At 42.0% G+C, this 24346-nt stretch overlaps 3 protein-coding genes across 5 annotated transcripts; all 3 read right to left on the reverse strand.

The window, feature by feature from the left end:
* Positions 1-451: 451 nt before the first annotated feature.
* On the reverse strand, positions 452-12542 carry si:dkeyp-84f3.5 (uncharacterized protein LOC334144 homolog). The gene is made up of 2 exons (XM_052065475.1): positions 12231-12542; positions 452-2910 (listed from the first exon to the last, which is right to left on the reverse strand). Exon 2 carries the CDS (start codon positions 2760-2762, stop codon positions 927-929), a length of 1836 nt encoding a protein of 611 aa, XP_051921435.1. The 5' UTR covers positions 2763-2910; positions 12231-12542; the 3' UTR covers positions 452-926.
* Positions 12543-15468: 2926 nt separating this feature from the next.
* Positions 15469-19077, reverse strand: LOC127600749 (chemerin-like receptor 1). Of its 2 annotated transcripts, XM_052065502.1 has the most exons (3): positions 18928-19077; positions 18712-18888; positions 15469-17016 (listed from the first exon to the last, which is right to left on the reverse strand). In XM_052065502.1, exons 2-3 carry the CDS (start codon positions 18821-18823, stop codon positions 15899-15901), a joined length of 1230 nt encoding a protein of 409 aa, XP_051921462.1. In that variant the 5' UTR covers positions 18824-18888; positions 18928-19077; the 3' UTR covers positions 15469-15898. The 2 variants fall into 2 exon arrangements, with proteins under 2 accessions (XP_051921462.1, XP_051921463.1); XM_052065503.1 differs by lacking the exon at positions 18928-19077 and having other exon boundaries at positions 17863-18856.
* A 1402-nt stretch (positions 19078-20479) lies between these two features.
* fpr1 (formyl peptide receptor 1) lies at positions 20480-24346 on the reverse strand. 2 transcript variants are annotated; one of them, XM_052065517.1, is made up of 3 exons: positions 24198-24346; positions 22422-23569; positions 20480-20773 (listed from the first exon to the last, which is right to left on the reverse strand). In XM_052065517.1, exons 2-3 carry the CDS (start codon positions 23556-23558, stop codon positions 20771-20773), a joined length of 1140 nt encoding a protein of 379 aa, XP_051921477.1. In that variant the 5' UTR covers positions 23559-23569; positions 24198-24346; the 3' UTR covers positions 20480-20770. The 2 variants fall into 2 exon arrangements, with proteins under 2 accessions (XP_051921477.1, XP_051921476.1); XM_052065516.1 differs by lacking the exon at positions 20480-20773 and having other exon boundaries at positions 20823-23569.

Below are 24346 nucleotides of genomic sequence, written 5' to 3' on the forward strand. Positions count from 1 at the left end.
CTTTTAATACAGTCCTCCGTATGGTTGTGAAAAATTTCCACAGTGTGGGACAAATAAAGGATATCTTAAATTAAAATACGGTACTTAAATGTGTTGCTAAATATTCAATTGCGGCAGCCTCTTGTTAACATTCTGTTAATGGCAGAGAAGCCCACAGTGGTCACAGAAATAACTTATAATAATTATATTAAATTAGATTAAAATAATCTGAGAGAAGTAATAATTCAGTGAAAATTTAATTGATGGATGTATTGGACAAATGTGTTCTAACGTATTTGCCAGTCAAAAATGTTGACTACATATTATTGCCGTTTCCGTGCTTCAGTATCATCATGAACAAATCATTTTACGGACCTCAACTGCTGAGATTTCCTTGAACATTTTCCATTAAAATAAACAGGCAAACAAAAACATGGTCATGAAGGAAGAGGAAAAAGTATACAACATCCAATAATTTCTCTTCATAAATTTAATTTTTAAAAAATGCAAATGAATAACCATTGTGTTGCATTGAAAATTGGATAAACAAACTATAACAATGAAAGTAAACCGTGACAAATGTGGGCTACCGTTGACGATACCATGGAAAGTAACAATTATTTCTCCAGTTCTTGGATGGAATTTTCTGGTTAACTACAATGTGAGACAGAGAAAATGCTTACAATTAGATTTAATGTATTTAACTTTGTACGTTTACTAGCAATGCACAAGTATTTAGTATTAGTCAGGGCTTTTGAAAATGTCCTCAAAAAAAGAAAAAAAAATCTGCCCACACGCCTCAGAAAATTGTCTAAACGTTTTACCACCATTAATCATTGACATGTAAGAAAATGTTCGGCTCTTTGAGAGCTCCATACTTTGTAACAAAAAAATAAATAAAATGGAAAAAAAAAAAAAAACAATGACTTGGAGGACAAACATCATAGTTACCCATTGTTCTCTGAGCCATGAGAAGCCTGGTGTTGAAGAAAAGTCTCCAGGTGCAAGAATGTCTCTGTGCACTCAGTGCATTCATAAACAACACTGGAATGTCCTTTGTCATTTAGGGTGTGGTCCACCATGTCATCGTCCTCTATATCATCGACATGACTCTTCACAGGCTTCCCATTCGTACCAGCGGCCTGAGATGATTGTTCCACAATGGGTTTATGCCAACCGCTTGGGTGATTCTTAAGGTGAGCCTCAAGTGTGGAAGCACTCATGAATTTAGCAGGACATATGGGACACTTATTGTGACATCTTTTGTGAGAGCGCAAATGACGCTGGTAAACATATGCCAGCCGAAATCTCTTCCCGCATTCTTGACACTTGTAGTTGACCCGGCCTGCTTTCTTCTGTCTCATCCTGTCCAGATCTACTTCTGATGTGGGCTGTTTATTGTCTGAATTGTGGGCCTCTGGTCGTACTAACAAGTGTTTCAATCCTGGTTTCTTTTCTATGTCATCTTTGTGATTCAGGGTTAGATGCCTTATTAGATCACAGCGCTGAGGGAACTGTCTACCACAAAATGTACATTTGTGCATAGTACCCTTATGGTATCGCATGTGCCTTGACAAACTACTTGAATGATTGAAGACACGCTGACAGACCTTACAGGAAAATAGTTTGCCATTTTTACTTTTTCCCCTTCTATGTCTGAATTTAAGTGTTATTTTTTGCTTGGGGTTGATCAATTCTTGATTCTGCTGGTATGGTTCCCTATTCCGATGTGTTAGCTGATGCTCTTTAAGTCTGATTAAATTTGGGAAACAATCCCCACATAAACCACATCTGTACGGTGTGATAGATGGTGTAGTGTGAAATTTGTAGCTTGAATTCTGATGGCTCGTGTCATTACCATCATTGAGGTCAATAAAATTGCCATTACTGTAACAATTTTTAACTGGTCTAGCATTGTTGTTTTTGGACTTCATGTCAATTTCTGATGCAAATGTAGCATTTGACGCTTTACCTTTGCAATGGTGCTGTGCGTGAGTCTGAAAATCTGACAACCAAAAGAACTGTAACTTGCATTTCCGACATGGGTACATTTTGTTAAACTTGTTTCCCTCATTGTTCTTTGAATTTTCATCAGTTACAGAAATATGACTCTCTTTTTGATGCGCAACCAAGGCATACGGTTTCACGAATCGCTTTCCACAATGGCTACAGGAATGGAACCGTTCTCGTGCATGTTCTTGGAGGTGTGACTCTAGTGCTTGTCCACCTTCAAAGATCTTGCAGCACAATGTACACCTGTAACTTTGCTCTGCGTTCCTGTACTGATGGTGGGTACGTAAACTTTGCAAGCTGTTGAATGATCTACTGCATATTTCACAACGGTAATCGAACTTGGAAGGCTTTTCCTTTGCATTGTTCAAGTCCATTGACGTCTGTAAATTTGGTTCAGGAACGGACTGTGGCCTTGGATTAGGAGACAAAGGTTTGACAGAGGGTGTGAAATGTGGCAGGACTTCAGGAGAAGGTGGTTTTGCAGAGGAATGCGACAGCGGAAAGCCGTTTACAACTGCTAATGTGCCATTTTCTTGCAGCACGTATTCTCGAGGGACTTCAAATCCATTGGATGATCCATCAAAAGAAAATGATTCCAAAGGTCCATGAATAGCCATGTGGGCCAACACTTGTGTGTAGTGAGAAAACCCATCACCACACTCTGTACAGATGAAGGTACATGGATCTCCACCGAACTGTGTTGAAGAGACACTATTCAATGCTTTCTGCCTTTCCATAATGAAATGATGTGGTCCATGTGCTGAAGGCATCACTTAGGTGAGATGAAGAGAAAAAGTCACAAAAATAATTTCCATGAGGGGTTAGAAACAAAAGTCCTCAGTCTCTCAATAAACGCGATTGAACAATGTGTCCTTCAAAGCTCCAAATGCTCATAGGTTCTCCATCTTTTAACAGCACCTGGAAGGGAAAACAAAAGATTAAAATCACTATTACAATGTGAGAAACACTTCTTTACTTTACTGCTATGTCACAATTTACTGTATATCAACCACTGATAAAACTGACGTTCCGGCACCACTCTTTCCATTGACACTGATATTTATTCTTAATTCTCAAAGTAGTTTTTGTACATCAAGTGGTGGACGTTTTCTCCAATTCTGCTTTCCCTTTTACTTGCTGATCATACAATAGTGATGGGAAAGAATAGAAGGAGTGAAGCAGATTAAAGACCAGGCAGAAGAGTGGATGTTCTTGTAATGTCAGGACCATGATACTACCCCCCAAAAAACAAAAAACAAAAACAACCCACCCCCATATAAACTCAATCAATGCTGCATAAGTTTGAAAATAGACCACGAGTTTACTAGAGCTAAACAAGATTACATTCTAAACAGATTACAGCCAGATGTCATCAGCTATGTAAAAAGTGCAACATCATGTCAGTAATACAACACAAGGCTGTTTACAAGAACATGACATTTTCGAGGGAATCCCACAGGATGCGAGTCAACTTAACCCTTGATCAGAATATAAAAATATTTGACAAGCTTTAAACATCTTGCGGAACACTGTTGAATAAATCATTTTCAAATAGAAAGAGGGTGAAACCACTGCGAACCAACTAAGACCCGGACATTCCTCTAAACTTTCAGCCCAAGCAAGAAGAGCATTACTAAGAGATGCTGCCATGTTTATTTGAGGTGAGCTACAAGGATGCACAGCTAAGGTGGGAGAATCTGTCCACTGTGCAAATCTGGCCTGTATGAAAGAGTGGCTAAAAGAAAGCCATTTTTTCAAAGAAAAACATAAAAACTCCTGTTTGAAGCTTGCCACACCAAACGTGGAAAGATGGTGCTCTGGTCGGATGAAACCAAAATTTAACGGTTTGGGCAAAACGCATGATGTTATGTTTGGTGCAAAAGTAACACAGCATATCACCCTGAGAACATTCTCACTGTCAAACATTCTGGTGGAAGCATCGTGCATGGTCTGTGGCTGCCTTTCTTCATCAGGGACTGAGAAGATAGCAAGAGTTGATGGGAACATGGATGGAGCCAAATACAAGACAATTTTGGGGGGAAAAATGTTGCAGTCTGCAAAAGACCTGAGACTGGGTTTAGCTTCTAACAAAACATGGATCCTAAACATAAAGCAAAATCTATAATGGAATGGCTCAGAACCAAATATATCCGGGTGAAGACTTCCTTCAAATGTTACAAAGTGTTTTGGTAGCTGGCGGCATGGACCAGGAAGTCATCAAGGTAGAACCATACAGCATTCTAATGGAATGTTGATCAGGACCGTCTCCATCATCCGTTTGAAGGTGACTGAGGCATGACAAACTCCAAATGGCATCACCTTGAACTGACATGATCCTTGGCCGATGAAGAATGTAGTCTTGGCATGCTTCTGGTGTCAACTCCACCTGCCAATAGTCGCTCTGCAGATCAAGTGAGCTAAACTAGCAGAACCAGTTGAGGTAATCTATGATGTAATAGATTCAAGACCGGTATGAGTCTTTCTGGGTGACATTGCTGAGGCGACTGTAATTCACATAGAACTGCCATGTCCCATCTTGTTGATGGATCAATGACTCATGTTGCCAGGATTGTTTGGATCTTTTGTTCAGCCGCTTTGTGTTTGGTGAATGGCAGGTGGGGCAGGTGGCGTGGCTGCAGCTGGATGTGCCATTTCCCCCAAATGTCGCAGGACCAAATTTGTGCGAGTATAGTTTTCCTTGAGCCGATCTGGTTGGAGCCCCTCTAAAAGTCGAATTCCTCTTGAGCCCTGGCGTGATGCCGGAGGTCTGCAGTACAGGCATCTAAACTCTCACCTCCTCCCTGTGGTTAAACAACTTCTACCTGGCAACATCGGTGTACATGGGAAGACTGAAAGGCTGTTGCAGGGCTCCCTCGGCAGCCTGCCAATCAAGATGCTCATGTGGGGGGATGTCCATAAGGATCAGTAGAACTTTTCCCTCCAGAGCGAGGGCGACCTGGACTACTGTCTCTTCAAGAGACCAGGCATTAAACTGCATTGCCACCTGAATCTGGGCGGGGTGAGTCTCTTTTGTGAAGCGTGCTGCAAAACTCTCACTCTCTCAGTGTGGTCGTCAGCTGCAATCCCTCTTCCAACACCAATGTAATGCCCCCATTTGTGTTTCAAGGATGACACAGTTGTCGGTGCTCTTCAATTGCTTTATTCCCACAAGCGGTATCAGAACACACACTCACTCAGTCAGGAGCTGATATCGGCCAACATCACGCCCAGTCACCAAACATGCTGATGCAGGCAACGTAAACAAAAGCAGGACAACAGAGCTTCACTGCACTTTCAACATCCCAGGTGAAATGGCTGACCAGCAAGACCTCTCTGCATTGTTGTCGGCTTTGGTGGTTGGCAGAGGTAACGTGAATAAATGCGGGTCAGCCGAGTTGAGCGAGATGAATCAGCTAAATGCTAACAGTGAAGCAAAGCGGTGCAAAGCGACCGACCGAGGATTTCTACGTCGAAAAAAAAAACTTTATGATTGGCATTTTTTTTCAAACAGCCCTCTACATTTTTGTGTAGAGGGTTTACATCAGTGCAAACTCTCGCGATATTCAAGTTGATCGCGTGCGTCGTTTGTCCTGTCGTCTGTCAACAACATTGAAACATGGTGGCGTCCGCGATCTGCGGCGACAGATTAAACCGCGTTTTCTGTGTTACAGTTGCATGCTCGCAACGTCATGTTAAGAAAATAGCATCCATTGATGTATCGAAAAAAATCAGCAAACTATTTGATGAACACCACGGGCCGAGTAAACACTGAGGGCGGAGGCGGCGGTGCGCCTCGGCCCCCCGAGTCCGCAGCGAGGGGGAAAACTACATAGGCGGCGGCGGCGCCAGCCACGGAGCGGCAGGTTCAATGTGTTCTTGTTTTAGGTTTTATGGTTATTTTGTTTAAATTTTTGATGAAAAAAAAGATTAAAAAATAAATAGATTTGTCCGACCTACCGACCCTATGCTGAAATTTCATGATACCGGAAACACACACAAATCTTTTTTGTTTGCCTTATGTACTTGTAATACAAACGATGACAGTACATTGAAGTGCAGCTAATGTAAGTGATATTTTTAATCATTTGTTTTTAGAGAGAGAGAGAGACAGATGTGATTGGGCTTGTAGCAGCAGCAGCATGTCTCTCTTTGCCTCCTCCTCATCAATTCCGATTAATTGTCTTATCATAAACATGTCGGCTGCGCTGGGATAGCTGGCCAGGTGCTAGCTGGAGGCTAATGGCGGCTACACCTTGAGAACATAAAATGAGAGCCTTCTCCGCCATTAACACAAGTCTCTTCGCCTCTCTCAAGGGGCAGTGCTGATGAAAGTTAATTACTGTATAAAGTTTTATAATTAAAAGATTTCAGTGAATACAAGTCAAGTCAGGTCAACAGTATTTATAGAGCACTTTCAAACAGCCATCGCTGCATACAAAGTGCTGTACATGGAGCGATTTAACATACACAATAAACAGTAAGACGAATCGGTAGTAAAGGCGGTAGAAAGCATCAAGCAGTAAAATCAAGAACAAATCTAAGTCATGCCGAGTCGAACGCCAAAGAATACAAGTGAGTTTTGAGGAGGGCTTTAAAGATGGGCAGCGAGGAAGCTTGCCGAATGTTCAGTGGGAGGTCATTCCAGAGAGAGGGACCAGCAACAGAAAAGGCTCGATCCCCTCTGAGCCTCAGTTTAGTTCTTGGTACTTCTAACAAAGACTGGTCCACAGACCTGAGGCGTCGGGCAGGTGTGTAGGGGCGGATGAGCTCAGAGAGGTAAGGCTGCTCAAATATGTATAACTACCGTTCACATATTTTAAACATGCCGGTACCCGCACAATTACACAAAAACTCCTATGGGGAGCAAACCCTCCTTCGCAGTTTTTCACTTATTGCGACAGGGTCCCCATTAACCCTGATAAGTGAGGGATCACTGTGTGCGTGTGTGCATGTGCATGTAAATGTAAAACCCACAATGTTGACAAAATATTCTGTGCTAAAAACAGAGTTGTTTGTAAGAAAACATTGATATTTTTAATGCTTGGGGACGAAAAAAATGTTTTAAAAATATATAAAGATGCCGACTTCACTTCTCATGGTATTCTTTTTGGAACATATCCCCACGATAAAACGAGGGATAGCAGTATTTTTTTGGGGATGATGGCGCCCCCGGAATGGCTGCCTGTGTTTGAGTTTCTTTTAGTCCTTTTACTTTATTTCTTCTTCCCATTTTGTTTTGCGTGGTTTTGTACCCCAAACCTACGGGGGGAGAGTGGCAGCTTCATTTCTGCTCATCTCCTTTATTTGCTTTAATCTTTTTACGTATCCCGTGAACGGAGATCCCGATAGCACACGCAACTCCATTGTTTACAGTAAGGACCAGCTGTTAGCATGGCGGGCTAACAGCGGGCTACCGGCCGGTGACAAACCGGATATCCCACGCGAGTTGAAAAGGAGTACAAGAGGGTGTCGAGTCGGGAAGGACCGCCGCACAAGGAGGAGAAAGCGGCCTGAAAACCATCTCAGGCCATGACAGCCCAAAAGACATTGACTGAGAAGGACAAGGACTGGGCAGATGGACTGAACCGTTTTTTCAACTGTTTCGACCAGTCGTCTGTCCCTTCCCCCAACCACCAACTGCAACCACTGTCACTGAGGACTTCTTCTCCTCCCCCTCCTCTGTCACCTGGTTCCTGCCTGTCCATCACAACAGAGCAGGTGAGGAACCAACTGAGGAAGATGAATGTGAGGAAGGCAGCAGGTCCGGACAAGATCAGTTCCCGGCTCCTCAGGACCTGCTCTGACCAGCTGTGTGACATTGTCCAGTACATGTTCAACCTGAGCCTGAAGCTGGGCAGAGCTCCACAGCTGTGGAAAACTTCATGCCTGGTCCCAGTGACCAAGACCCCCCACCCTAAGGAGCTGAACAGCTACAGACCGGTGGCGCTGACGTCTCACCTGATGAAGACCCTGGAGAGACTCGTCCTCGCCCACCTTCGACCGCTGGTGAGCCCGCACTGGACCCGCTGCAGTTTGCCTATCAGCCTGGCATCGGCGTGGAAGACGCCATTATCTACCTCCTCCACTCAGTGCTGTCACACTTGGAGAAGGCTGGGAGCACTGTGAGAATCATGTTTTGATTTCTCCAGTGCCTTCAACACCATCCAGCCCAACTTACTGCGAGGCAAACTGCAGAACGCCGGAGTGGACCACCATCTCACAGCATGGATCATAGACTACCTCACAAATTGGCCGCAGTACGTGAGGTTGCAGAGCTGTGAGTCGGACAGGCTTCTCTGCAGCACTGGAGCGCCGCATGGGACTGTTCTGGCTCCATTCCTGTTCATCCTCTACACATCGGACTTCAGACACGCCACTCCAAACTGCCACCTTCAGAAGTTCTCCGATGACTCTGCGATTGTTGGCCTCATTACAGAGGGGGATGATCGGGAGTACAGGGGACTGACGAAGGACTCTGTGGACTGGTGCCAGAATCTCCTCCAGACCAACCCTAGGAAAACTAAGGAGTTGGTTGTGGATTTCTGCAGGAAACAGTCCTCACCAGCACCGCTGAACATCCAGGGTATGGACATAGAGAGGGTGACCTCCTACAAGTACCTAGGTGTTCTTCTGAACAACAAACTGGACTGGTCTACAAACACGGACACCCTGATTAGGAAAGGACAGAGCCGACTCTTCCTACTCAGGAAACTGAGGTCTTTTGGGGTTCAGGGGTCGCTCCTTAAGACCTTCTATAACTCGGTGGTGGCCTCGGCCATCCATTATGGCATTGTCTGCTGGTCAGGCACCATCTCAGCCCGGGACAGAAAGAGACTGGAGCGACTGGTCAGGAAGGCCAGTTCTGTCCTGGGCTGCTCCCTTGACACTCTGGAGGAGGTGGGCAACAGAAGGATGCTAACTAAGCTAAAAGCTATGATGGCCAGTCCTTCCCACCCCCTCCTGCCCGCCCTGACAGCACTTGGTAGCTCCTTCAGCCAGAGACTGTTACACCCGCGCTGCAAGAAGGAGAGATACCGACGCTCGTTCCTACCGACTGCTGAATAAAAATAACAATAATAATAATAATAATTAAATGATGTGAAAGACAATTGTAAATAGCACTGCGATTTATCCATTTTGTGTTTATATTGCACTTAATTGAACGTTGTTTGTTGTTTTTTTTCCTCTTTCTACCAACATTCTTGCTGCTGGAGGCTGTAAATTTCCCCAGTGTGGGACTAATAAAGGATATCTTATCTTATTCACATACACACACACACACACACACGCACGCACGCACACACGCACGCACACACACACGCACGCACACACACGCACGTTTTCAGCGCTAATAAAATTTTTAAAAAAGATTGCACAAACGCGGGGGCTACTTGTCACAATGCTATTTAAAAACATTTGGGATGTCAATTGTGATTTTACATCTGTGTCGGGGTCTCTTTTTTAATTGTAAATTGTATTAGGGCGGCCCAGTAGTCCAGTGCTTAGCACGTCGGCTTCACAGTACAGAGGTACCGGGTTCGATTCCAGCTCCGGCCTCCCTGTGTGGAGTTTGCATGTTCTCCCCGGGCCTGCGTGGGTTTTCTCCGGGTGCTCCGGTTTCCTCCCACATTCCAAAAATATGCATGGCAGGCTGATTGGACGCTCTAAATTGTCCCTAGGTGTGAGTGTGAGCGTGGATGGTTGTTCGTCTCTGTGTGCCCTGCGATTGGCTGGCAACCGATTCAGGGTGTCCCCCGCCTACTGCCCGGAGACGGCTGGGATAGGCTCCAGCACCCCCCGCGACCCTAGTGAGGATCAAGCGGTTAGGAAGATGAATGAATGAATGAATGAATGGATGAATGTATTGTATTTTTATTGTAAATGTCACACACCAACAACATAATGACTCCTACAGTCCTAAGACCACAGGCCAGTCATTGTCAATATTGTGTGTAGTGTCTCACACACACAAACTCTCAGTTCAACCAAGTCCACAAACAGAAATATAAGAACGTTTTTCTCTTACTATGCATGTTGCTTTGCGCCTTAGTGCAGCGAATTCTGACATTCCTTCTCTTGAACAATCCTCTTCAAATCGGGCTAGTATTCCATTGTTGTTACTCGAAACAGGCACGGTCTACATGCGAGCTGCAGTTGTTACTTCCTACTTGGGTCAGTTTGCTACATATTTGACCGAAGATTGACCTTTGAAGCGACAAGCCTCCTGTGATCGACCAGATGGCGCAGGTGCAAGTATATACACACATGCATGCACGCGGGCGCCCGACCATGAACATGTGCGCATATGTACGCACGCCAAGATAAGCGACTATCGGAACATCACCGGACATGAACAAAATCAAAACACACAGTCACACACAGTCTGACATCGTAAGTTCAGCTGTACAGTGCCATTGCTTGAATGGCAGCCTCATCGCAGAGGTGTTTTCGACGCTTGTCATGTGAAAGCCCGGGAGCCGCATTTAACCAACCAAAGAGCCGCATGCGGCTCGCGAACCACAGGTTGGCCATCCCTGTGCTAGAAATGCAGCATGTCAAAACCTCTCCCACAAGTGTAAGATGCTCATTTTAGGTCAACCACCCACCACTCTGGAATGACTACCATTACCATATGAGGAAACAGTGGTTCACAGCATTTTTTGAGCTGAGGCACATCATTTGCATTAGGAAAAATAAATCTCACAGCAAACCACCAAAAAAATATGTTGCAAAAACTGGATATACGTTTTAATTGTGTATTTGCTGCCATCAAGTGGAAGAGCGTTTAATTAATGTAATTCTGCCTGTCACAATTCATCGCCATTAACAATAGATGTCAAGTCAAGTCAAGTCAACAGTATTTATAGAGCACTTTCAAACAGCCATCGCTGCATACAAAGTGCTGTACATGGAGCGATTTAACATATACAATAAACAGTAAGACGAATCAGTAATAAGTAATAAGTAATAAGGCGGTAGAAAGCACCAAGCAGTAAAACCAATAGCAAATCTAAGTCATGCTGAGTCAAACGCCAAAGAATACAAGTGAGTTTTGAGGAGGGCTTTAAAGATGGGCAGCGAGGAGGCTTGCCGAATGTTCAGTGGGAGGTCATTCCAGAGAGATGGACCAGCAACAGAAAAGGCTCGATCCCCTCTGAGCCTCAGTTTAGTTCTTGGTACGTCTAGCAAAGACTGGTCCACAGACCTGAGGCGCCGGGCAGGGGTGTAGGGGCGTATGAGCTCAGAGAGGTAAGGTGGCGCGAGATTATTCAGAGATTTGAAAACAAAGAGGAGGATCTTAAAAATAATTCTAAAATGAATGGGGAGCCAGTGAAGGGATGCCAAAGTAGGAGTTATATGCTCCCTCTTACGAGTACCAGTCAAGAGGCGAGCAGCGGCATTCTGTACCAGCTGAAGGCGCTTGATGGAGGACTGGCTGACTCCAAAGTACAGGGCGTAGCAGTAATCGAGCCGGGATGTGACAAAGGCATGAATTACTGTCTCAAAGTGTTCATGTGAGAGGAGAGGTTTTATTTTGGCCAGCTGTCTAAGGTGGACAAAGATACTGTATTTGTAGTAATTAAAATAAATTGGAATTAAGTGGCTGTAGATCATTTTCCGTGTAAATCGGCAGTCTAACGGGTCATGACATACTGGTTGAGAATCTGACTAAATAACGCTCAGGCTGTTACAATAAACGGTTTCATGCTGTGGAGCAGTAATCTTTAAACAATATTCGGTTTCAAAAGCCATTTGAGAAGCACAGTGTCCGATTTGTATGTGTCATCAAAGGGAAATTCACTTCATTCATAACACCATATGTCACTACAATATACCCCCACACAAAACATTCTACCTTACGAAATGTAGAGTCAGGAGGCACAGTAGAAGCATGTTGAAAACAGGAAAACATGTCAGCGGGAAGGTAAAAAAGACAGGCAATCGGTAGATGAAGGCTGGAGATGTCCAAAGCGGCCTGTTATGGCTCTTCTCCGCATATGTACGACATAAAACTCACCCTAAAGCGCAACATACACCCGATTTAAAGATCAAACAGCGAACGCAAGAACAATATCGTGCGCCATCTCATCATGTTATTTCGATGCTTTTGTCTCGGTTCGTGCTCGGGAGCTAGACAGCGTTAGCCACCATTAGCATATCGTCATATAAATGGCATATTTAAATAAAGGACGTCACCCAACCACTATAGTCTGATATTTAATGAAGACTGCACTTACCGCGACATCGATCACATTTGTTGACAAACCAGAGCGATTTGTGTTGGTTCCCAATCACCCAGCTTGTTGCTAGCTGGCCGCTTCCTGCTATGGGCATGGACGTCCGTAGCTACAGGCCGGACCGCCCAAAGATCCTGTTTGGCAGGAAGATTACGTCAAATCGTTTTTTTACCTATCGACGCAAGGTAACGACTTACGACGCAACTCGCTTTTTATTTGGATTTAACGAGTTGCTTTGAGCTAATGATGCAATTAGTCGGGTTAGCTATGTGTACAAACGGCTCGTGTTCCTTACATTTCCATTTGTACAGATATTGATAGTAAACAACAGTCGTAGGCTTTAATCATTCAAAGATAATCTTCTCTTTTAAACATCTCTTTCTTTCAACATGGCAAACCAAGGGGAAAAATATATTTACAAACTTCCTTTAGTAAGGATTAATATATTATATATATTAAAAAAAAAATCCTCATCTCACCCCTCGGGTGGTGTCCGTCCCTCATTCAGCTCGGGCCCTCTACCAGAGGCTAGGAAGCTTGAGGGTTCTGCGCAGTATCCTTGCTGTTCCCAGCACTGCACATTTCTGGACTGAGATGTCCGATGTTGTTCCCGGGATCTGTTGCAACCACTCATCTAGTTTGGGGGTCACTGCCCCGAGTGCTCCGACCACCACAGGCACGACTGTCACCTTTACCTTCCAGGCTCTCTCCAGCTCCTCTCTGAGCCCTTGGTATTTCACGAGTTTCTCATGTTCCTTCTTCCTGATGTTTCCATCACTTGGGACCGCAACATCCACTACAACGGCTTTCCTCTGCCCTTTATCTATGATCACGATATCTGGTTGGTTCGCCATTACCATCTTGTCAGTCTGGATCTGGAAGTCCCACAGGATCTTCGCTCTGTCATTCTCCACCACCTTCGGAGGTGTTTCCCATTTTGACCTTGGGGTTTCCAGTCCATACTCCGCACAGATGTTTCGGTAGACTATGCCAGCCACCTGATTATGGCGTTCCATGTAGGCTTTCCCTGCCAGCATCTTACACCCTGCAGTTATGTGTTGGATCGTCTCAGGTGCCTCTTTGCACAACCTACACCTTGGGTCTTGGCTGGTGTGGTATATCTAGGCCTCGATGGCTCTGGTGCTCAGGGCCTGCTCCTGAGCAGCCAGGATGAGTGCCTCTGTGCTGTCCTTCAGGCCAGCCCTCTCTAGAACTCTGATAGGACTTCTTGAGATTGCCCACTTCAGTTATTGTCCGGTGGTACATCCCGTGTAGGGGCTTGTCCTCCCAAGATGGTCCCTCTTCCAGCACCTCATCTTCTGTTCCCCATTGTCTGAGACATTCTCTGAGTACATCATCCGTTGGTGCCTTCTCCTTGATGTATTTGTGGAGCTTGGATGTTTCATCCTGGACAGTGGCTCTCACACTCACTAGTCCCCGGCCAGCCTCCTTCCTTTCGGCTATATATATAATATAATATTATTTTTGTATATATATATATATAGATAGATAGATAGATAGATAGATAGATAGATAGATAGATAGATAGATAGATAGATAGATAGATAGATAGATAGATAGATAGATAGATAGATAGATAGATAGATAGATAGATAGATAGATAGATAGATAGATAGATAGATAGATAGATAGATAGATATGGATGGATAGAAAGTGAGTACAGTATTCACTTTCTATCCATCCATCCATCAATTTTCTAATCCGCCTATCCTCACAAGGGTCATGGGCGTGATGGAGCATATCACAGCTGTCTTCGGGGCAGTAGGCAGGGTACACCCTGAACTGGTTGTCAGCCAATCGCAGGTCACACATAGACAAACAACCGCTTACGCTCACACCTAGGGACAATTTAGAGTATTCCAATAACCTGCCATGCATGTGCAACTCCGCACAGAGACAGACGTGCTTATCAGTTGATCACACTGCCGCCCTATTCACTTTCCATTTACAGTTAATTATATAAAATTGTTTCAGAGTTGTGAACCTTTCTTTAAAATTATTCAACATCGGAAATTTCATTAAACACCACAAGATGTTACGTCTTTTGGGTGAAATACTGAATGTATTTTTCCCGTGTCTTTTATGAAGTATTTCATAAAACATACCACAAATGGCTGAATTTAGATGGACTCAACAAAGGAAACATCAAATCGCATTTTCACAGTAATTACTGTTTTTGTTTGCGTATGTTTGTCTCGAAATGTATAAGCCGGATGGCTGTGTATCTCTAATAAAAGATATCCCTTGATAAATCCCTTTATACTCTGCCACAATTCATTAATGTCAAATGGCAATGCATATTTTAAGAAAAGAATTACACTTGATCTGAATGCAAACTCTAAACAATGTACTTTGGTAAAGAGCAGTTGATACCTTCTGTCAGTATTATTCAAAATTGTGACTTTCACGTTGAAGCAAGCATAGAACATGGCAGAGAAGTCATTGTTAATCATACCATCCACAAACATGGTTTCATAAAATAAAATTCACACATATACCAACACACTCATAATAAAAAAATCTTCATAAAACATAAAATTTTGAATCCAATAATTGAGAGCCTTTTATTTCTATGTGATTTATAGATGTTATTTGAGTGAATGAGCCATCGATTGCATTCTGCAAAATGGTGTTGGCCCTCTGTGACATGTATAGAAATAGGCCTTGAGATAGTACAAAAAAGCAAAGCAACGGATAAGAAAAATGCCTCACCTTGTAAATTAAGCTCAGAAAAAGTTGATTTCACTGAGAATTCTTCCTGCTTGTATTATGAGTGTGTTGGGCAAAGTTCTGCATGTGCGTGCATTTTATTTCATGAAACACTGACTGTGGATGCTATGTTTAACAATGACTTCTCAGTTACTGAGGTGGTTACAAGAACGTACCGGTAATCATGTCACCATACATTTGCCGCCTCTCATCATCTAACATAAAAGTGCATTAAACTTTGAACACATTTTACAGCTTGTACCAGCATTCCTGATATGCTTTCTGTTGGTTTTACATGTTTTACAAATTAAGATCAAGGCAATTTATTGACTGTATCATTGTTAGCTGTAAATGTGTGGTGCGTTTTAAACTGGAAACAAAAACTATGCACAATCATGATAAAGGAGCAAGAAAGAACCTTATTTTAGGTAAGAATATTTTTTCTGAATGTTCTGTATTAGCACATGCTTTGAAATTGACAAGAAAGGAAAACTCATCAAAACTGGTGGAAAAATTAGCAAGTCATCATTTATTTTCAATTTACATTGATCACCACTGATTGCCATGTCGATATGAGCCAAATCGCTAACCGAGATGACTGTCCATTTTCATCAGAATTGGGATTAGTCACATCATGCTTGATTTTTAGATGCTTGTGTATCACTGTTGTGCTGCCATGAAAGTGTATCACATTCCTCTTTTGGTATTTTTGGTGGAATTCCAAATGCCAAATACACAATTTAATTGGTTGTGGGGTTTTAACACAACATGCCGGAAAAATATATTCACTAACAGACATCCTGTTAATGTTTAAAAACTTAAGACACCCAAACCTAGAATACACACGACAAAATCACAACAGGAATATATAAATTTGTTGCAATTATTTCCATTGTAATGTTTTGGTATTTGTTGGCAACATATTGTTTTAGAGAAAGTCAGAGTTTACTATTTTCATTGCCCTGACTGGTTTGAACTGTCTTTGAGTCCGCTTGAGTGTCCTCTTCCTGGAAAGCATTTTCCAATACTTTCACCATGGATTTGCAAACTTTATCCTTGAAATCTTGTCCCACGAACACATAGAGCAGTGGATTTAGACAACTGTTGAGAAAGGCCAAGCTTGTGACTATTGGCATCCCGAGTGTTACAACATTTTGGATGAGTACACTTGAGTACTGATGACTGGTTAGCTCCATTAAAACAATGACGTGAAAGGGAGCCCAGCAGAGGAAAAAAACAATTATAACGGCAGCAATGATCTTAAAGGTGCGACTCGATCGGCCGGCCAAGTTGGGATTCTTTCTGAGGCGATGGATGATGGCAGCGTAACAGGCGACAATGACTGTGAAGGGGATAGCAAAACTCAGGAGGAAGCGAGTCACGGTTATGGCCCGCTGGCGAAACAGTCGGAGCTGAATTAGCTCTGGTGTGAAATCGTCAGAAAATGCAAAGTTGTTGAAGCAGTTAATGGCCTCTTCGTTGAATAAGGATGGCTTTGTATCCCTGAAGATGAAGTATGGAGTGCTTAGAATCAGAGCCAGCACCCAAACACACAGACTCATACGGGAAGCCTTCTGGACACTGCGGTGAGTCTGAGCCCAAAAGGGCAACAACACGGAAATGCATCGGTCAATGCTGATCATCATCAGGGTGTAAACACTGGCGAACATATTGAGAGCGCTAACCGCAGTACTTAGTTTGCACATGAACGTCCCAAAGGGCCAGTGGAATTCTAAAGCAGTGTACGTCACACTCAAAGGAAGAAAGGCTGTAAAGAGAAAGTCCGCCACAGCGAGGTTGAGGAACCATACTGCGCTAACGGTTTTCTTCATCTTGAATCCAGTGACATATATCACCATGCCATTGCCCAGCACACCCAGGACAAAATCCAGGGAGTAAATGACAATTGACATGATGTTGAGAGAATCCCTCAACTGAGCATTTGAATCACTCGTGTGATTGCCAAAAAAGTAATCCGTCTCATTGAGGTCTTCTCCAAGCACCGAGGCTTTATTAATGGGAGAGACAGATGTCATGACCTCCATCGTCCTGAAACCTGCAAAGAAAAACATGTTTTTTTTTTTTTTTGTCTATACACTCCCCATCGCGGTTCATAATGATGCTGTTCACAGAATAAGCAGCTATGCAACATGCTGCAAGTTCCTCCGTTGACAATGAAATGGTTACTTCCTTATGTCATTATTCCTGTTGGCTAACCAATGAAAGTTGTGTACATGTCTACGTACAAGGGGTCCTGAGTTTCGGATGATACCAACATATGTTTCGAGGTTACGAATGGCATGGTATGAACTAGTTTGCGCAGAGGTGCAAGAATATGTGATCATGCGGCACAAAATACACAGTTTTCATTTGATATTTTCATATTTATTGTTTAGAAGTGTTGTTTTCATATATTCATAGATTTCCTGTAATTATGACTTTACTATTGCATTATCATCGGTTAGTGATGCACTAGTGCTGGTTCGAACTTGTGGACAAGTGTGTTTTGTCATTGCCGTAGAAAGAACACTCCATTGTAAGCCAACGAAACCCTGAACTCAATCTTTATTGATATGAGCTAACGCCAAGCATGAATGTGGGTGAAACTTCATTCCTGTCCATTAATAAAGGTGTGCCTCAGAGTCATATCGTAGGTCCTATTATTTTTTATGTCTGACAAAATGTTAACATGACGATGATGTGATGATGGAGGTTTTTGTCTTATAACTTCATTTATTGGCACTTTAGAAAAGAGTGAATCCATTTATTGTGTTTTCCAACCTTTATTGAGGCAAGGCAAAAAATTTACATTAGAAAAAAAAATCTTGCAGCTCAATAAAAAGCAGGAATGTCAAAAAGTTTAAATGTTGAAATCATGATGAGCTCATATTAATTTGCTCACAAATTTACTTGCAGCCATTTCGTAAAACCCAAAGCTGATACACTTGCCTGAATTGATGAAAAATACAGTACAATGATGTTGAATATTTTTCGAACCAAGGGAAATTGAACATTTTTCTGTGTCATCCTTGATGACCTAACACGGCACATTCCTCAGTGGCTGGAAATTACGGTACTGGATGAACGTTCTAAACTAACCTTCCACACAAGAATAATAACATAGTTAAAACTAAAGAGCCTGAATTATGTCTTATAAGTGTCTTTTAAATCCTATTTACAGTAAATATTAGGTATTTAGGGGAAAAAAATGAACTGGGCCGCCCAGTAGCTATGAGCTGTAAAACGCTTAGTTTTCTCGGCTTTAGTAATAATGATGCCATAAATTAAAGTCCATCTCCAAAAGAGTAGAATATCTTGCAAAATGTAATTTATTTCAGTAGTTCCATATAAATATTGAAACTCATATGTGGTAGTATGATACAGGGTGGAACATGTGCTGATTTATTTCGATATATATTTTGAAAAAATAATTTTCACGATTATACTTAAAGCTAAGAAAGACGATGATTCATTAAAAATTCACACTCTCAGTAAATCAGATTTTGCCATGGAACTGATCAATCATCATATTTAATACAAAAATTAGGTTGCGTGTGTCATTCTGAAAAGTATTTACCGATGTGCTTGCTTTTTAATTAATCCAAGTAATCTACAGGTATGTACTGCATAAATATATCAATTAACAATTTTTATTGAACTACTGAAATAAATGAACTTTTGGACAATATTCTAACTTATTCAGATACACCAGAGCCAAATAACAACTTAAAGAACATAATATCTACCGTACCTTTCTCAAAGTGGTGTGAATCTGGGACAAAAGGCGAAATTACCCAAGTCAATCGTTCTAATAAAGCAACCGGTGTGATGACACTACCCACTTGCGGTGACTCAAAGTTCATATGCACTTCACTTTAAAATGCTTCTTCTTTCTGTGTGTATAGTATCTTAAAAAAACATTTTGAAAGTTTCTGTGTGTATGGTATCTTAAAAAACATTTTGAAAGTTTCCTAAACTAAAGGGAAGTTAGAGCTTAGGAAACTCACATTAGCAAAGAGAACACGCAAACTTAGGAGACATGCGCAAAGCTTGGCCAATATGCTCCCATTAGTTTATTCTTGTTTCCGTTGATGTTTCATTTTGAAACGCTGATGGATTCTCACTCCATCCCAAGCCTTAGACTCACAACATGCCCATTTTTTTTTTTTTTGGTTGTCGACACATTCGACAACATTTTCTATTCAGGCTTCAGCACTCTGGAATGCCCTACTAGCGGATATTAGAGTGGTTACTTCTACAAATGTGTTAACTAGGACTATTTACATATAGATATAGATACCGTGTTGCCATTGAATTTACATTAAATCAATTATCCACTTCTGTAATGCATCAAAGACATTAAATCATTAATAAAATCTGAATGAGTACATTTGATACACCCATTTAAAGAAAAATCTTTGGGAAATAAATGCAACAAAAACACACAACTCTTGATTGGCTACTGATGGACATTGAGACCCATAAGCCCCCTTTTTACATGGCCTAAACACTTAAAAAAAGAAGATCCATTGGATTTACTTAATTTGGAAAAAGTGCATCAGTTGCATCTATTTAAAATGGTAAATAGATGTAATTTTCTTGTGTTTGCAACAAAAATAAACAGAATTTGAATTAAGACACGTTTTAATCTAATGCAACTTAATATTAACTACTTTTTGTTCAGTGTAAGAGACGCCATTTTGACACCATTTGTGTTTCGAATGAAGAGGCATCCATCCATCCATTATCTGATCTGCTTATAAATAGAGTTCAAAGATTTTCAGACAATTGTGCTGTCTTTAGTTGATGATGAGCGCAAAGTTGACCTGCACACACTTGTGGCAATGTCCCATTTCGTTGGGTTCTGTGCATCTGGATAATTGCTGGGTCTTGCTCACGGCTCCGATGTGGCAATTCTTGGGTCTCTGTGAAAGAATAGGAAGATTTAATGAGTGGTAACCATAACAGTCAACTCAAACAAGTCACAGTGTAACACAAGAAAATAAAGCCAGCAACAAAGATCATAAGCAGAAAAAGCCAAAGCACACATTTAAAAATCCCCCAAACAGCAGAGCCAATACCAGACTGGAATAGGCTGGAATTAGGCCACAAAGTACATGACCCTGACGGAGACCGTGGCCGGTTCTCAATAAAAATATTCACATGATAGCCCTTCAATTTTGGGTGCCTTGAATTTGGCAAGTTCACAGTGGAAATACGACCTTCTTGAATGGAACATCTCTGTAAAGACGTTTGACCAGTTGGAATGTGAGCAGACTTCATAAATGCAACACAAGGCATCATGGGGTCGTAAGCAAACTGAACACAAGTCACCTCCTGACTGCAGCTCATCAAATCGCTGACTTGCAGGAGAATAAAAGCAATACGCTCCACTATGCGATGTACTGCAGACCCTGTGCCTCAAATGGTTTGCTACATGAAATTATGAGAAATGCAAAACAGTGCCTCTTGCTGGTTGAATATAAAACAAAACCAAAGGAAAGCACCTAAAAAACAACCGCAATAGAAATGTGTACTAAACAGTGCTCGTGAGTGAGCCACATGTTTATAAATAGTACTTACAGTTCAGGGAAATGTGGAAAAGCAGCTTTTTTTTAACCGGTTGTGTTTTGTTACGTCATCTATATATCATTTATGGCAGAATAGAATTATTGACATCTAAAAATGATATAAAAAATAAATATCCATACAATTCTTTGACATTTTTTTTTTAAACAAAACTTCGAGACAATCGAAAATTCAAAGTAGACTTACATGGATTTAAAGAGTCTTTGTTGAGCCGCTGGAGGTCACTAGAGAGAACACATGAATGGATGTTACAAACCAGCTTCAATAAATGAATTCTTCAAGATCACTTTTATTGTACACACACACTTTTTTTATCATTTACATTTTTTTTACATAACAGTCAAGCTTTCTTAGACAGGTCGTGTGCTTAGATAGCAATACGCATAACCATGACATGTGGAGTCCGTAACTACTTAGAGGGGACAAAAGTACGAATGACTGTATTGTTTAAGACTGTTCTACGTGTACTGTACGTCCATTTGAAATATGTGGAGTCATTTCTATTGCAAAATAAACAAACAAAAAAATATCAGTTAAAAGAAATAACTCTGAACATTTTGAGAAAGATACTTTGGATAGTGACAGTATAGCCTGCATTTAGTAAGTAGAGCCTTTAACAGCCATTTATAACGTACTAAAGCATGCAGTTTATTCCAGTTCTAGAGTAAGAATAAAAACGGTTGAAAGTGCAAGTTTGGTATTGGTGCTGATGAGTATTATTTATTTATCTATTCAAATAAACAACCTGCTTCTAGAATGAAGACTTGTGAAATGACAATTACTGTATCGTAGAATCATTTCCTCAAGTAATGGCATCGCCACGAATAGATACCTCAAATAGGTGCATCATTCACTTTAGGTAAATAAATAGAAAACTCTGTGTTCCCATTGAGAGGAAAAAAAGAAGTAACGGGCCCGTTTCAACTCGGCAGTTAACCAAAACAGGAGTAGGATACTGAAACAAGAAAAAAAGTCTCTAGGATGAATTAAAGTGTTTTTCGAATAGGTTTGCTTCGCAGTAATATAGATGATCCCATATTATGTGGAAAATATATCTTCAATGATAATTATCGTTTCAGTCAACTTGCCCCACGATTTTGTTGATGTTTCAAGTAGCTGTATGTGTCTTATTTGTTCTACCCTGTCTGCCTTGATTCTTGCAATTTTGCAGCATATCTCGATAATACAAATTCTTATTTTGTGTGAAAGTCCAGTTTCACTTGATGTAAATTCGAATGAAATGTGCACAAACAAAACTGGCCATTCTTTGCAGAAACACTTCGTGGACAGTTACAAAGTAGATGGGACTTCGGACAGGCACTTGACAAAATTCTCTGGATCGACTCTGGATTTGTCTGAGATGGGAGCAGCTCTTTGAATGTTTTAAATGCCAGTGTCATATTGAGTGTAAAAATACCGCTGGTCTGCAGTGATGTATCTCAACTTTCCATAGCTGACCTCATGCATTTCGTATTTATGCCAGTCGAGAGTGAATCAGCGGCATCTCATTGGGGTGCAGCCAAGTCGTGTGCAATGTTTTTGGTCTTGATTGCTTCATAACACAATTTAACAACAATCAACAGCTCCACACTGACTAAATCCTTCACAATCCTTTCACAGAATTTTATACACATCCCTAGTTGGTTTCAAGTTGCACCATTTCCTCTTTGGAGTGACCATATACAGCTAGCATGATATAAAAAAAAATACCCACAGTCTACAAATGCATCACAGCTTGGTTACAATGTTTGGAACAGTCACATTGTAAATATTGTAAGTGTGGATTCGTAGCAGTTGAGGCAAAAACTGTGATTATTTGTCAGATACAATGGCTATGTACTCTTACAGTGTTTAACATGGGCTGCTTTATACCTCAGCTTCAGAAAGGGACTTCTCTTTGCTTCGACTGGTGACCATTGAGTTTGTATAGGTGTACGAGCGGGAAATCTCTTCCTGGAAAGCAGTCTCCAGTACCTTCAGGATGGACTTACGAACTTTATCTTTGAAATCTTGTCCCATGAAGACATAGAGCAGCGGATTGAGGCAACTGTTGAGATAAGCTAGACTGGTGGCTATTGGGACCCCGATAGTGATGACGTGGTCCAATACTTCACTCTCATAATCAGTCATGTGATTGACCAACTCGATCAGAGCTAGAATGTGATAGGGAGCCCAGCACAGGAAAAAAGTGGCAATGACGGCAGCGATGATCTTGAAGGGGCGACTCGACTGACTGGCCAGGGTCCGGTTCCTACGGAGGCGGTGGATTATCACGGCGTAACAGGACACGATGACGGTGAAGGGGATGACAAATCCCAGAAAGAAGCGAGTCATGGTCATGGCCTGATGGCGGAAGTATCGCACCTGGGTCACTTGTGGCGTGACATAATCATCAGAGAAGGCAAAGTTATTGAAGCAGTTGATGATTTGGTCATTGTTGTATGACGGCCCGGTGTCCCTGAAGATGAAGTAAGGAGTGCTCAGGATTAGGGCCAGGAGCCAAACACCCAGGCTCACACAGGATGCCTTCTGCACGCTGCGATAGTTCTGAGCCCACACAGGCCACACCACTGACACGCATCGGTCAACGCTGATCACCATCAGGATGTAGACACTGGCGAACATGTTGAGGAAGCTGATGGTGCTGTTCAGCTTGCACATGAACTTGCCGAAGGGCCAGTGGAAATCCATGGCGGTGTAAGTCACGCTCAAAGGAAGGAATGCTGTGAAGAGGAAGTCGGCCACAGCCAAGTTGAGGAACCAAACGGTGTTGACTGTTTTCTTCATCTTGAATCCAGTGACCCAGATCACCACGCCGTTTCCCAACACGCCCAGGACAAAAGCCAGGCAGTAGACGATAAGAGACATGATGTTAAGAGATTGCCTCAGCTCGCCGTGGTCGTCACTGTCTTCGTACTCGTCCCCGTCGTCGTAAAACGTGCCATTTGCGATGCTGGCATCAGAAACGTTTATATCATAGTAGGGCGTCGCACCCATTACGTCCATCATTGTCCTGAGACCTGCAACAGAAATACCAAAAATCTAACATATCAATTCGGGCAGAAAAAGTACACAGTTGTAATTTTACCAGAGAAAAAAAAATGTTTAAAAATACCAATAAATCGATTGCAGTAATCTAATTCAAATTCAGTAATTTACACGGCAGTAGTTTTTTTTCTTTAGGAATATTTCTTCACACTGTATTTGCTTGTACAGTTTTATACAATGATTATTTTACATTTAATTGTGACCCTCCAACAATAAATTGACGTTATTTCAAGAGTATCTTCATGCACCACCACCCCAACCCCCTCCGATGATGACCTCTTTCTATGCGCAACATAATTGCTCTGTGGTGGGAAAATATCTTTCTATGAAAACAAACATGTACCTATAGTTCATAACGGCAGACAACAAGTTGGGCTCATTAGATAAACCACACCGAATGAAAGCACTGAACCAGCGAGCGTGAGCTCCTGCTTAATTAACCCGTCGCAATCAGACCAATTGCTAGTTCCAATTGCCTCTGATTTACTTGAAAAACAACTAAAAAGAGTGTGTGCTATTGCTCCTAATATAGATGTCGGGTGTCGTTTAAAAATATACACATTGTTTTCAAATGAAATCAAATACAAAAACACACAATACCTTCTTGTCGTGTAGATGTGTCCGAAGCAGAGCGCTGACTGCTCCTTGCAAGCAGCAAACCTCTCGACCCAGTCTCATGAAAATGTCTGACGTCACCAGCCACATTGAGGCGGGACCACAAGTGCCCCTGAACCTACCCCCACTCCAAC

The sequence above is a fragment of the Hippocampus zosterae genome, chromosome 5 (genome assembly GCF_025434085.1).
Source record: "Hippocampus zosterae strain Florida chromosome 5, ASM2543408v3, whole genome shotgun sequence".
Classification (NCBI taxonomy): Eukaryota; Metazoa; Chordata; class Actinopteri; order Syngnathiformes; family Syngnathidae; genus Hippocampus; species Hippocampus zosterae.